Source organism: Barbatula barbatula (assembly GCF_947034865.1).
Source record: "Barbatula barbatula genome assembly, chromosome: 10".
NCBI classification, from domain to species: Eukaryota; Metazoa; Chordata; class Actinopteri; order Cypriniformes; family Nemacheilidae; genus Barbatula; species Barbatula barbatula.
Window position 1 is genome coordinate 20,231,656 of NC_136773.1, and position 14,562 is coordinate 20,246,217.

Below are 14,562 nucleotides of genomic sequence, written 5' to 3' on the forward strand. Positions count from 1 at the left end.
TGCTAACTGCTTTTTACGATAATCACCAGCAGAATTCTCAGCAAAAGTCATGTCGGTATGTATCCAGTCATGACTGAAGCATTTCAGTGGAAACAGAACTTTAGGGCAATACTGTTCTCTAGACTGTTCAAGTACACACTATCACAACAACTTTTCTCCATTTGTAATGGAGTAAAACACTAGTAGTCTATTTCCTACAGTCCACGTCCAGAGGGACTAAAACATTTTAAGATCTATTTGCTGCAGCTTTATAGTGAATCATTTTGACTCCTTACTGTTTTTACCAGTGAAAACGGAAGATCTCTTATTTCCAAATGTTATCAAGTGAGCAAAAACTGTCAGTGAATAGACGCTGTGAAAATATTGCACTTCTTTGGGTTACAGATGGCATTGGTGTCCACTGGTAATTTCTAAAATGAATTCCTAATGATCCATTTAGCAGGATTATTAAAGTGATAGTTTGCCCATTTCTTTTTACATTTACTCAATTCAAACCTGTGTGACTTTCTTTCTTCTGCAGAGCACAAAATAATATATTTTTTTGTGTCTATACAGTGGAACTGAATGGGTGCCAGGGCCGTTTGGTAACAGACTTTCTTCAAAATATCTTTTTTTTGTTCTGCGAAAGAAAGAAAGTCATACAGGTTTAACCGATGATCGGATTTATTATAGCTAAAGAGAATGAGTACTAATACCTATTCTTACTGGGAATGGAAATCCCTGTCCAAACCATACACAAAAAATCAGATTTGCAAGTAAATTCATGGACAACTCTCAAATGAATTGAGTTGCCAGTCTAAAGGCCTGTGGGGCGGTGGGGTTTTTACATTCAATTTAATATTCATCAAAATAAAGAACTAGAAAGAGATGTTTTTTTCGAAAAAAGTTTTTTTCCTCATGGGGAAACATCCCCTCCGGACAGCCCTTCACAACAATATCAGCCGCAGACAGACTGAATTATAAACAGCACAGCTGCTTTGAACAGACAGAGAGATATAGATATCTGAAAGGCAAGGAGAAGCACAGAGGTGCATTATTGATCGTGATAAAATGCCTTCGCAGACAAATCTGCAGTTGAAAATATCGGACTGAGCTCTAGTTACCAGAAAGTAACCGAAATAACCAGAAAGAAGATTCCCTTCTAAACACAGTGAAATATAAAAATGTAAAATAAGTTTAATGCGTTGTGAACAACTTATAAAAGTTGTGCGTAATAGTAAAAATAACTAAGGTTTAAAACAACAAAGCAAGCATCTGTGTTTGAGTTTAATAGGGTGTCCGGGCTAATAGGTTGACTTCTAGACTGCAGTAGTACAAAAACACACTGAAACAATTATGAAGTTATGAGCAGGCCGATTTAGCTTTCAAATCTGAATTTTAAATCTAAAGTTACCGTTCACCCACAGAAATGCAATAACACGTTTAAAGCCACTCTTAAAATGTCCAAAAAGTCAGAGAGTATTTTATAATTCTTTTAACAATAGCCTAGAATAAATTCAGATTCTTGGGTGGTACTGCAGGATGGTAAATGATGTTGACAACGTAGTAGTACTGCGAGAGGAGAGACCGGCCTGCATCTCTTGTCAAAATTGATATTGCCAAAACAGGCGTTAATGTAACGATATTTGTCAGTGATACTTTAGCAATGAAACCCATGCACATCTCTCTTCTTTGACATATTTCTGACTATGCATCTCTGTTTACCTCTTGCAGTTGCTCTAGCTCCTGTTTCAAAGCCTCCTGCTCGGACTCCAGCTCCGCGTATTGCTGTTTGAGTGTCTGGTTCTCCTCCAGCACCACCAGACCGCATTCCGCGGCCCGGATCTTCTCCTGGTTGGCTTCGGCAAGCTCGCGTGTCAACCTCTCCACTTCGGCCCGGTACTGATCCACCGACTCCCCGCATCCTGCGCCGGCAGCCATCGCTTTCAATCTTTGCGTGCTCAGGACCGACACTTTTGCTTAAAGTGAGAGAGAGAGAGAGAGAGAGAGAGAGAGAGAGAGAGAGAGAGAGAGAGGAGAGAGAGAGAGAGAGAGAGAGAGAGAGAGAGAGAGATGCGCCTGCGGGATGCAGGTGGATGCTGCAGTCAGTCCTGACGCGCCTCCTTTTGCTCAGGTTAAAGATATGTTCATATTTCGGGCCGTACGCGATTCCTTCCTTGTTTTAAAGTGATGTACGTGCTCTATTGCAAAATGTCCCCGTTTAACAAGGGCACATTTAATCAAACCAGCCCCATCACCATCACCCTCCGCCACAGGAGTGCAAAGCGAGCAGAAGTTGAGTCTGTCTATCAGCCAATGACGTCACACATCAGCACCGCCCCCTCCTATTTACTCAGTTCAACGCACGCGCGCACGCGCACGCACACGCACACAACAAAAACTATAAACAGAAATCATCATTCATCATTATAATAAACTGTATCGCCTCCTGCTGGACAAGACTTGGCAATACATGCTTACAATGAGATAAGGGGTCTCATGAAGGGAATTTAGATTTGTTAATGTCCTTTCACTATTCCGTATACGGAACACCCACGTTTGCTTCCATATTTTTGTGATAATTCTGATCTAATTATGACAAACTATATATCGTCGGAAAGGTCTGAGACTCTACAATACATATTTTATGATTTGTTTATAAAATAAAGTATGTAGGAAATGAAATTGATGCATAAAGGGCAACAGTGTGTATCAAAAATAAATACATTCCGCGGAACACCTACATTTACATCAATACTGTGCAGATAAATTCTTATCTTATCATTACAAACTTTATATTGTTGGAAAAGCAAAATAAACTAGAATACACAGTTGATCAGTGTTTAGAAGAACAATCTATTTAGGAAGATAAATTGATACATAAATGATAATTGATTCATAAATGAGTACAGGGTGCTTGAGAGTTTATGGGAGTTTGCTCAACCAATCCACATGTGTTTTGTGGATTTGGAGAAGGAATTCGACTGTGTCCCTCGTGGCATCCTGTGGAGGGTGCTTCGGGAGTATGGGGTCTGTGGTCCTTTACTAAGAGCTGTCAGGTCCCTGTACGGCAGGAGCTTGGTTCGCATTGCCGGCAGTAAGTCGGACTTGTTCCCAGTACATGTCGGATTCCGGCAGGGCTGCCCTTTGTCACCGGTTCTGTTCGTAATTTTTATGGACAGAATTTCTAGGCGCAGCCAGGGGCCGGAGGGTGTCAGGTTTGGGGACGACACGATCTCGTCTCTGCTATTTGCGGATGATGTTGTCGTGTTGGCCCCTTCAAACCAGGACCTTCAGCATGCACTGGGACGGTTTATAGCAGAGTGTGAAGCGGATGGCATGAAAATCAGTACCTCCAAATCCGAGGCCATGGTCCTCAGTCGGAAAAGGGTGGCTTGCCCACTTCAGGTTGGTGGAGAGTTCCTTCCTCAAGTGGAGGAGTTTAAGTATCTCGGGGTCTTGTTCACGAGTGAGGGAAGGATGGAACGGGAGATTGACAGACGGATCGGTGCAGCTTCTGCAGTAATACCGTCGATGTACCGGTCCGTCGTGGTGAAGAAAGAGCTGAGCCGCAAGGCGAAGCTCTCTATTTACCGGTCAATCTAGGTTCCTACTCTCACCTATGGTCACAAGCTTTGGGTCGTGACCGAAAGGACAAGATCCCGGATACAGGCAGCTGAAATGAGCTTCCTCCGCAGGGTGGCTGGGCGATCCCTTAGAGATAGGGTGAGAAGCTCGGTCACCCGGGAGGAGCTCGGAGTAGAGCCGCTGCTCCTCCACATCGAGAGGGGTCAGCTGAGGTGGCTTGGGCATCTGTTACGGATGCCTAGTGGACGCCTTCACCGGAAGGTGCTCCGGGCCCGTCCGACCGGGAGGAGACCCCGGGGAAGACCTAGGACACGCTGGTGGGACTATGTCTCCCGGCTGGCCTGGGAACGCCTCGGTGTCCCCCCGGAAGAGCTGGAGGAAGTGTCTAGGGTGAGGGATGTCTGGGCATCTCTGCTTAGACTGCTGCCCCCGCGACCCGGCCCCGGATAAGCGGTAGAAAATGAATGAATGAATGAATCATAAATTAGTGTGCATCAAAAGCATATTATACAAAAATGTTCATACAAATGTATTGTTTTTATGTTGTTTCTGTGCTTTTGTAGTTTTTAATTTTGTCTGGTATGTGGAAGAGTAAAAAAAGCATCTCAATGTCCTTTGTGGTCAAATATTAGTTCAAGTGTTAAAACCAATGGAAGTCTATGGGCCCCCTAAAGGATTTAGGTGGTATGGCGTTTAAAAAACTTTACAGACGCCTCAAAATTTTCTGTATCATGACCAAACTTGATACAACACTTGTTGACCCTTGGGACTTTGACCTTCGAAAAAAAAATCTGATTTGTAATATTTTTTATTGTCTTTTTTTATTATCTTTTATAACCTAAACCTTTTTTTTATAATAAACATAACAAAATCCCTTTCCAAACATTTTTTTTGGTGTTATTTTTTTTTTAGGACTAATCTTCTAATTGTCTTCTTCCAAAGAGACCAACCTTAGGTCTTTATTCCAAAGATTTCATGAGTTACAGCCATTTTAGTTCCAACAGTGCGTTTTCATGTGTATGCTCAAAAAGGGCCCTGACGTGGAACAAGTTAAATAAATGCAAATGCGTAGAATAATATGTAACAGGCAAAATAATTAAATTAACACCCATAATGCGATTTATGAAACTACTTGCATGTAACAAGGACAACATAGCTACACAATAGACTCACAGCCATGATGCACGCTGAAAGCGATAATTCACCTATAAATTAAAAATCTGCAATAATTTACCGCCCCCTCTTGTCATTTTAAACCTTATTACTTTCTTTCTTTCGCAGTACACAAAAGAAGATGTTTTGAAGAAAGTTGGTACCTGAACAGCACTGGCCCCCATTCACTTCTATTGTATGGACACAAAACCAATGCAAATGTATGAGGGCCAGTTAACAGCATACTTTAAAATATCTTCTTTTGTGTTGTGAAGAAGAAAGTAAGCCATACAGGTTTGAAGTTACAAGAGGGTGAGAAAATGATGACAGAATTTTTATTTTCGGGTGAACTATTACTTTAATGCTTGCTTCCTGCGTATCTATTATTAAAGCTGATCCTCAGCAAGAAAACTGTTAATGCATCACCCATTTTGACTCTCCCACACTTCAAATAAATGAAACGATGCTTGTACACAAACACAGCTGATGCACAAAGCGGTGTGCATGATTGAGAACGACACTGAATGATCTGTAGACATTATGGGAAGGATGCAGAAAATAAGCCACTAAACTCATGACACACTGTATAGAATCGTTTTTTACAGTGTGAACCTGCACGTGATTTCATTTCATCACGTGAGACACTCTCTGACACAACCCTCTCCATTATATGACAAAAAGTGCTGCAAAAATTCACACTAATTTGATTGGCCTTCAATTATAAGTTTCCATAAGTTTACAGAATCAAAGGTCAGATGCTATAAGTACGATGTGAACAACTTCCTTGAGGTTTCTCCCTCCACAATCATTAACTACAGGAGAGGTCTGTCAACACACAGCAGGATTGACATCTGTGGAATGTCCATTAAGGTAAGTACATGGCACGCTTTCATTTCTTCAATTCTTATTTAGGAACATTGAAACATTTTCAGAGATATGTCACGGAGAGATTTGCAGGCCGCCGGCATCCTGCTGGGCTGAGTGATGAAAGAATGATTATGTTTGCTATTTTAGTGTCTCCAAAATGCTAAACATGTGATCAGTAGCCTAGTTTTTGTGAATCTCTGGCTTAGCAGTGCCTCCTTTTATCAGACTAAATAAATTATACGCAGGCGACTGGGGTCACAGTTTTAACCTCTTAGGTTTGCTTCTTGTTCAAATCTGACTGTATGAGTTTAAGCAAATTGTTTAAAGCTGTGGATACAAATGAGCCATTGAACATTTTTTGCATTATTGCCCGGAGAAAATTGTGTTCATGCAACAAGTTGACAGGCAGCGCATTATGTTGTCAATTAGCTGGCATAATAGGAAACTAGCTTTTTAAAACACCATTATACGGTGCAAAAAAACTAGAACAGTATTGCAACTTTTCTAAATGTATACCATCACAATATATAAAACACGTGACAAGTTGCCTCAATATATTCCTAACCTGAAATAAATGAGAAATACCTTTGTCCTGAAAAGAAAGTTCAACCTTATTTCCACCATTTGAAGTACCTCCAAAATTCCACACAGGGTCCATTTTAAGGGGCTAATCCACCTAAAAATGAAAATCCTCGCATCGTCTGCTGCACATATGGCTTTCTTCTGCAGAACACAAATGAAGATATTTTCATCAAACCTTTGGGATCCCAACTTTCATTGATGAACACAAAACCACTGACACATCTTCTTACACGTGTTTCACAGAAAGAAAGTATCATATACAGAATTTGAATTGCATGGGGGTTGCACACATTTTTGTGTAAAATGTGTAAAAAAATGCATGATGATTAATATCACAGGCAGATGCACTGGTTCGCATGCACACATTAGCTTGTGTATTCTTATAATCCAGAAGAAGCTCAGCTCTGCCAGCACGTGGCTGTGATCAGCTGCCTGTTAGTTGTGGTGAAATGAAGTTCACATGAGCAGCTGATTGGTCTCATTGCCTTCTCAATCACCAGCAGCCACCGACCCGTCTCGTGCCTCTCTCTTATTCCCTCCATGGCTCTCCTCATCTTTTCTTTCAATACTGTCAGTGACTAGCCCTTCTCTCTCGCTCTGGTCAGTTTCGTCGTCAGGATTCCCATTGAGAATTCAACATTACCTCCTGAGCCCACGGCACACTTATGGCACCAGAGAAAGACAGCAACGGTCTGGACAACTTTGCATTTACTGTGAGTATCTTGTGTTAATGGATGAAAAAGATCATACAGAAATGAACTAAATTGTCAGATTAAACATTTGGTTATATTTTATTAGGTGTGTATTGGGTTTTGCTTTTGTTACACAACTCTTTCTAGTTGTTATGTCAGTGAGAGGTAAGTTTCTTACAAACACAGTCATACATATCTATTTTATGTGATGAATCTCCCTTATCAACCACGTTGTAACCGAAGATTCTTATCACTGAGAGTAATGAGAAATCGAAGGGTTAATGTTTGGGTCATACTTATTGCTCCACATTCCAGTGACTAAAGCACATTGTTTGTGTGTGTTTCCATAGTTTTTCTCTGCAAGGGATGTATTCATTTGTAAACACTATATAGAAGTATTTTGTTATCAATTCTAATACAATAATTGTTGTAATGTAAGGTTTTTATTTGGTGTGATTTAGTGTGATCTGCATATAAACATTCAAGGTATGTCCTCATTCAGATAGATAGAGCAAGTAGACGGAGTGTTTCGAGAACCTATAACGCTTACATTCATACAGTATGTACTCATCTTTAAGCACTCCTTACAGAATCTGTACATTTTCTTTAAAAAAAAGATAATCCGAAGCAATTCTTAAAGTACCAAATGAACACGTGCCGTTACAATATGGACTTATTTCTATCTGAACCCCGAACAACCTCGCATGAGGTTCAATCTGTAACATTAAATCATATTTTTGACTTTTAGGTTGAAGGTGTCGGAAAGTTGCCCGAAAAAGAAAACGATACGTTTTCAGAGGACGGAGAAGGTAATAAACTGGCATACTGTGTCACGGATATTCCACCATGGTACCTCTGCATTATTTTGGGGATTCAGGTTAGTACTATGATTAACAATTTATTGTATATTTAATTTATATGAACCGTATGAAGTTTAAACTGCTCAACAGATTCTTTGTGGAGGTCTACCGGAAGTTACATTTGGGCCACATACATTTTGTTTATGTTGTACAGTAGGCTCCTTCTCACAGCAACTCCTTAACATCCTCTCTCTCCTACAGCACTGTCTTACAGCTTTTGGTGGCATTATTGCCATTCCTCTGATGCTGTCTCAGGGCTTGTGTCTACAGCATGATGGACTCACGCAAAGTCACCTCATCAGCACCATCTTCTTCGTGTCAGGGCTGTGCACCTTACTGCAGGTCACTTTTGGAGTGAGGTAGGCCTATGGCAAAATGTTCTCCAATGGAAACATAATGAACAGCACAAGAAAAAAACATAACGTGAGAAAACTATAAAGCCAAGGTCAATGTACAGAGTGTGAAGCTTGAAGGAGTTGTTTGAAGGATTATTTAGATTTTCCAATTTAATGAATGCGTGATTGAATCTGTTCATCTTTTGTGTATTGTCAAAAACACTTTCACCCTAAGAAAACCCAGTCATCATTTGGTCATTTTCATGTCCTTTGAAACCTGTATGACTTTCAGAATAGATCAACGACAGTACCACATTGGTCTTGTGTCTATACAAAAGAAGTAACCGCCGCGGTCCGTTTATCATCACTTCAAGATTCACGAAAAAAAAGCTTTGTTTATATTTAAAATACAGGGCAAAAGAGGCCCTCTCCTACTCAGCAATGTAATCCAAACTTTCAAATCAAGGGTTCGTTGACCTAGAAAAGTGTGAGCAGTGTTGCCTTGGCAATCTCATAAGCCACTGGATGTTTTAGGCTAAATCTCTATTGTATTCTTCTGCTGGAGCTGATTCTGGACCTGAATAGAAAGTTTTCTAATGCAAACCCAACAAACCTAAAGATCCTCAGGAGCATTACATGTACTTGTGTTTTAATAAAACATGACAAATCTGAATCAGGAATGTATTTCAGGAGAATGTGGGGCATCGGTCAGATTGAATTCTGCAGAGAACCTTAATAAGATTAGGAATTTTTCCTTTTATTAGCTTAAAGGTTCATCACATTTAAAATCCACATTCTTTAGGCCACATTCACATTCAAAGGGGAGCCTCCCCTTTGTGTAAAGCTGTACGATTGTTTAAAATCAGCGATTTTACAATTGAACAAAACAATAATAATCTCTCTGAATATCATTTGGTTACCGACTAAAATGAAAGGTTTTATTTAAAAAAATCTATTTTACAGTAAAGGTACGCTATTTCACAAGATTTTAATCAGGCCGTATGACTTCAAATCTTATCCACAGTCATATTCATTCAATCATTTTGGCAGCCTTGCTTCAGGGTAGGTTACAGTACATTTAAGCGCAATAGTCAGAATTGAGTTTGGAAATGATTTCTAATACTGTACAGTAATTTCTTTGTTGTCATTAAGTTCCGTACTGTCTTGATAATAGCTGAGAAGGAAGTTAACACATCACTGAGTTTCATAAACATCATAAGTTATCTGCAACATTTCTTCTATTTTTATATTACAAGGTTACCCATTCTCCAGGGTGGGACATTTACTCTTCTTTCACCCTGCATGGCTTTGCTTTCAATGCCCGAGTGGAGCTGCCCAGCCTGGACACAGAATTCCAGTTTGGTCAATGTCTCCTCACCTGAATTCATTCAGGTTTGGCAGAGTCGCATGCAGGTGGTGAGTATTACAACACAGCCCGCTTGAATCAGACATCCCAGGAAGCCTTCTTGTAAAGGATCATAAATGTTTTATTTTCTGCACAGCTTCAGGGATCGATCATGGTTGGATCTTTGTTTCAAGTGTTGGTGGGATTCACCGGTCTTATTGGCCTCTTCATGCGTTTCATCGGTCCCTTGACCATCGCACCGACCATTTCGCTGATCGGCCTATCGCTGTTCGACTCTGCTGGCATGAACGCAGGACACCACTGGGGCATCTCTGCTATGTGTGTAGTAGTATAACTTCATCACACCAAACTTGTTCTGTTCATACAGATGGAAACACAGAAGAGCTGATTTCTTATGATCTTTACCAACATTCACGTTTAACTCTGACATGTAACAGAACAAAAACAGAAAAAAGACGAGAGTTTGACTCATATTCATGTTGGTAGAGGTCTATGTTATAGGCTAAGCTCTCGTAAGCTTTTTATACACAAAAATGTAGACACCCAACCATAACACCCATCTATATGTCATCTGCAGGACAACATGTTTAATTGTGATCTTCTCTCAGTACCTCCGCCATATTGCCATACCCTTCCCGACATACAGCAAAGCCAAGAAATTTCACACCACCAGGATGTACATATTTCAGATTCTACCTGTAAGTCATTCAAATTCTGCATCGAAATGCATCACAAATGTAGCTTTGTTCTTTTCAAGCGATCTATCTTTTGTTTTTGCGTGATTCCTCAGGTCCTGTTAGGAATCACTCTGTCTTGGTCGATTTGCTACATCTTGACAATCTACAATGTCCTACCCTCTGACCCTGTCCAATATGGCTATTTAGCCCGCACTGATGTTAAAGGGGATGTTATTGGCAGGGCTCCTTGGTTCAGATTTCCTTATCCAGGTATTGCAATATTAAAGGGGCCGTTCACCCAAGAATTTGAATTCGTTCATTATTTACTCACCCCTATGTCATTCCAGACTTTCTTCTACGGAACACAAAATAATATATTTTGAAGAACGTTGGAAACTAAACAACACTGGTTCCCACTGATTTCCAATGTTTGGACACAAAAACACTGAGACATATCTCGAAATATCTTCTTTTGTGTTCTGCAGGCAAAGGAAAATCATACAGGTTTTGAACAACATGAGGATGAATAAATGATGAACAATACCTTTGAGATAGTTGTTTGGTGTTAAAAATAATCAGCTATTAAAGTTAGATATATAATTTCCAGGCCAATGGGGTGTACCAACTGTAAGCCTGGCCGGGGTATTTGGAATCCTGGCGGGGGTCATATCCTCAATGATTGAGTCAGTGGGTGATTATCATGCCTGTGCCAGGTTATCTGGTGCCCCACCACCCCCCAGACATGCCATCAACAGGGGCATTGGAATTGAAGGTATTGGATGTCTCCTGGCAGGTGCCTGGGGCACAGGAAACGGCACCACCTCTTACAGTGAGAATGTAGGAGCCTTGGGGATCACCAAGGTACAAGGATTTCACAACAATCATATACCCATTTCTGATTGGTCAATCAATCGCAAAACCAGCCCTTTCAGGGTAATACAAGACCCCTGTGGTGTATGTAAGGGTCTTTTTTATCTTTTATGACAAATTTAAATGTGATGTGTTAGATTTACATTTATTCATTTGGCAGACACCTTTATCCAAAGTGACGTACAAATAAGAGAGAATTTAACATTTTGTCTAAACTACTTAGCTAAAACCTTTTTGCAGGTTGGCAGTCGCATGGTGATTGTGGCCGGTGGATTTTTAATGATTATAATGGGAATGTTTGGAAAAATTGCAGCCATATTCACTACAATTCCAACACCTGTCATTGGTGGAATGTTTCTGGTCATGTTTGGGGTCATTACTGCTGCCGGATGTTCAAACCTACAGGTATATTTCGTAGCCTTGTGCAAAAAACAAAACAGTAACCAAAAGAAGTACCTACAACGTTAATGTGACTTCCTTTTCATTTAGTATGCCGACATGAATTCCTCACGCAACATCTTCATCTTTGGTTTTTCCATGTTCACTGGACTTGTGATTCCCAACTGGATACTGAAAAACCCCACAGCCATTGCAACAGGTACATGATTTAGACAAGAACGGTCAGAAAGTAGCTACATCCAATCCTAACACTGAGTTTGTGCTTCTCAACACATTTGTGACCCCACTGTTTTTAAAAAGGATCATTTTAAAATAGTCCATCTAGAGCATTTTACATAGAAACGGAAAGAAAGCAACATAAAAACAATTTCTTTTGTAACCAGTCTTAACATTTCCCACATTCTTTAAATTCCACCAGGCGTTGTTGAACTCGACCAGGTGCTACAAGTACTTCTCACAACAAGCATGTTTGTTGGAGGCTTTTTTGGCTTTATTCTGGATAACACAATACCTGGTACGTTCTACACTCTCTTCATGGGTTTTAAAACCATGCCAAAAAAATCACAGTACAGTGGTCTTGGAATGCTCAAAATGCAAAACACTGTATTCCAGGAACAAAACGTGAACGAGGCATCACCGCATGGAACAGAGTCCACCAAAAAGCATCGGACAACACCGTGGAAAGCGATGATGTTTACGGGCTGCCCTTCGGTATAAGTGCCTGCCTCTCATCTTTCCCCTGGACCAAATATGTGCCCTTCTGCCCTTCACACAAACCCAGCTCGGAGGATGACACACCGTCCAGTGTGGACTCTTTGGACACCAAAACAGAGCCTAACAAAGATGATTCACAGATGAAAGTGGGAGTGGCATTATAATGAAAGCTTGGATTAAAATAGAAAATGCTCTGTAATCACTGTCACCAGTGGCACACACTCACTGAACTGAGAGACAGTTACTGTGACGTCTCATTTTGAGAACCCCTTAGAAAACCTTATATTTCTATTCTGACACAGAACAGTTGTGTTTTTGCATTGTATGAGACAATTTTATCACATTTTACTTTAAACTTTTACATAGTGTTTAAATGTAACATTGACAATTTTACTTAGTATTTTCAGATCTTTTTGTTGGATCTTTAGGTGTTCATTTAGAAAATACTGTACCTGGAGGTGCCTCATTTAACATTTATCTAAATGCTTTACCATGTTATATCTGTCTTTTTAAATGGAGAGGTTATTTTGATATCTACAATGATTTTCAAGTGCTACCTAAATTACAAAGCTTTTGTGGAAACGGTAAATTAGTCTAAGATGATTCATACTATTAGTTCAACAATCTAGTGGATGATGCCACACAGGTGGTGGAGTAATGACGTCTACTAATAAACACGTTCAGATCTAATGAATGTCAAATTCTTGCTGTTAATGACATACATTGCATTTAAGGACTACTTTTGTTATTCTATTTTTGTTATCTGTTGTTTTATTTCACAATATTGAATTCATTTATAAGTGTCCTTTTTTTGTTTGCTTTATAAAACCAAAGTCTTTCTTACCTAAATAAGGCCGGTTTATTTCTCAATCTTGTTTTATGGAACAGCCCTCTGTTTCTGGAGAATAAAATGAATTATAATAAAAATCTGTATTTAAAAAAACATTTCCAGGTGCTTTTTATTCCACTAGACGGCACTAAATGGCAACAAACGTTTTGCAACAAAACCTCTTTTCGTTCAGATTGGAAGTCCCCTAGACTACAGAGAAACTACTGAGGTGACAAAATGTTTTTTACAGGACCAAAAGTGATCTTCTGGTCAATGGTTTGATTTGTGAAAGGAATTTTGAAAACCAAACTAGTGTTATATGAGTCCACATATCTTTTTGGTAGGTCTAAATATCACAACATTTTTAATACCACTGGACCCAAAATGAATTCACTAAATGTGATGGTGTATGTTTGCCACAATTGTGAGTAAAAATTGAATAACCTTATAATTTTAGTGTATAAATGTGGAAATGTATCAATGTTTGGGACACTTAATGCTACTTTGATACATTTTGCTGTATGATATGTGTTTGCTACAAATTGACACTTAACTTGTCTTATTGTCAAATTCATAATTTTCTCTGTGACAGAAACAGATGTTTCCTTTAAAGCTGATGTGGATCATAAACACAAATGTGGAATTATAATCCTGTTTATCATCTCAGGCCAAAAAAGCTTTCTTCATCCACTGCTTTCAATGGAACCATGTTTAATGATCTTTTTTATTTGGAGGGCTAACAACACTTTTAACATAACTTGTGGCAATTCCTAACTGTTTCATAAGGTGTGTAATTCATATGAATTAGTCAAATCGAATTTGTTCAAGTCATGGGTTTAGGGGCATGCACAGGGATTATAGGTATAATGGTGGGGCTTCAATCATTTTCTAATCGTGCGTTTTTGTGCAAATCAAATTTATAACAATTAGCCACATTGTAAAATTGGTATGCATTCCCAGAAGATCACACTGATGTTAAACTTTACTTTCTTTAATGCTTTATATATTTTTATTTAATAGGGACAATACAATAAACATGATTCCTAAAGAAATTAAAAAAATTAATTGCGCATATGAGATTATAACATGTGCTAATTTACACCTCCAGTCCCTAGAAAGGCTTTTCTAAAAATGTTTTACATTTTCTTGAAGAACTAATGTAACAAATCCTTTATCCAATAGGTCCCTACAAGCAGATACTGTACGGAGCCAACACATACCCAAATATTATTGTCAAACAGTAGAATAAGTTGACAACACAACTAGTTTACAAGTAAATAAAAAGTATACTGAAAGTGTACTTTCTTGTTTTTAGTACTTTTCTTTAAGAAGTATCGCAATAGCACACCTAAATAAACTTCTCTTTGTAAGGATGTCCCCATTCTGCACTTTAACATTTCCAATGAGAATCTCCTTTACTGCTGGACCCAAGGCCTTTTACCCCTCTCAGAAGAGGAACAGATTTACGGCCTATCTGCAATGTCTTTATTTGCTATTATTGTAAAGGTGCTGAGATTGACCACTCAGTGCTTAGCGGTGAGGATACAGCTAATGTTCAGATTTTATCTCCTGCTGGGTTCCTGGCCAAAGGCCCATCACCAGACACACTGACCTGAAAGGAAATCCCTCATTTAACAGTCGCCTAGAGTACT

General features: G+C 39.4%; 1 protein-coding gene across 1 annotated transcript; it reads left to right on the forward strand.

The window, feature by feature from the left end:
• Window positions 1-6,597: 6,597 nt before the first annotated feature.
• On the forward strand, window positions 6,598-13,017 carry slc23a4 (solute carrier family 23 member 4). Its single transcript, XM_079465648.1, has 12 exons — window positions 6,598-6,881; window positions 7,609-7,737; window positions 7,922-8,079; window positions 9,312-9,471; window positions 9,558-9,739; window positions 9,999-10,119; window positions 10,212-10,368; window positions 10,706-10,959; window positions 11,209-11,373; window positions 11,458-11,566; window positions 11,786-11,881; window positions 11,980-13,017. The coding sequence occupies exons 1-12, from the start codon at window positions 6,834-6,836 to the stop codon at window positions 12,243-12,245; spliced, it is 1,845 nt and encodes a 614-aa protein (XP_079321774.1). The 5' UTR covers window positions 6,598-6,833; the 3' UTR covers window positions 12,246-13,017.
• The last annotated feature ends 1,545 nt before the right edge of the window (window positions 13,018-14,562 follow it).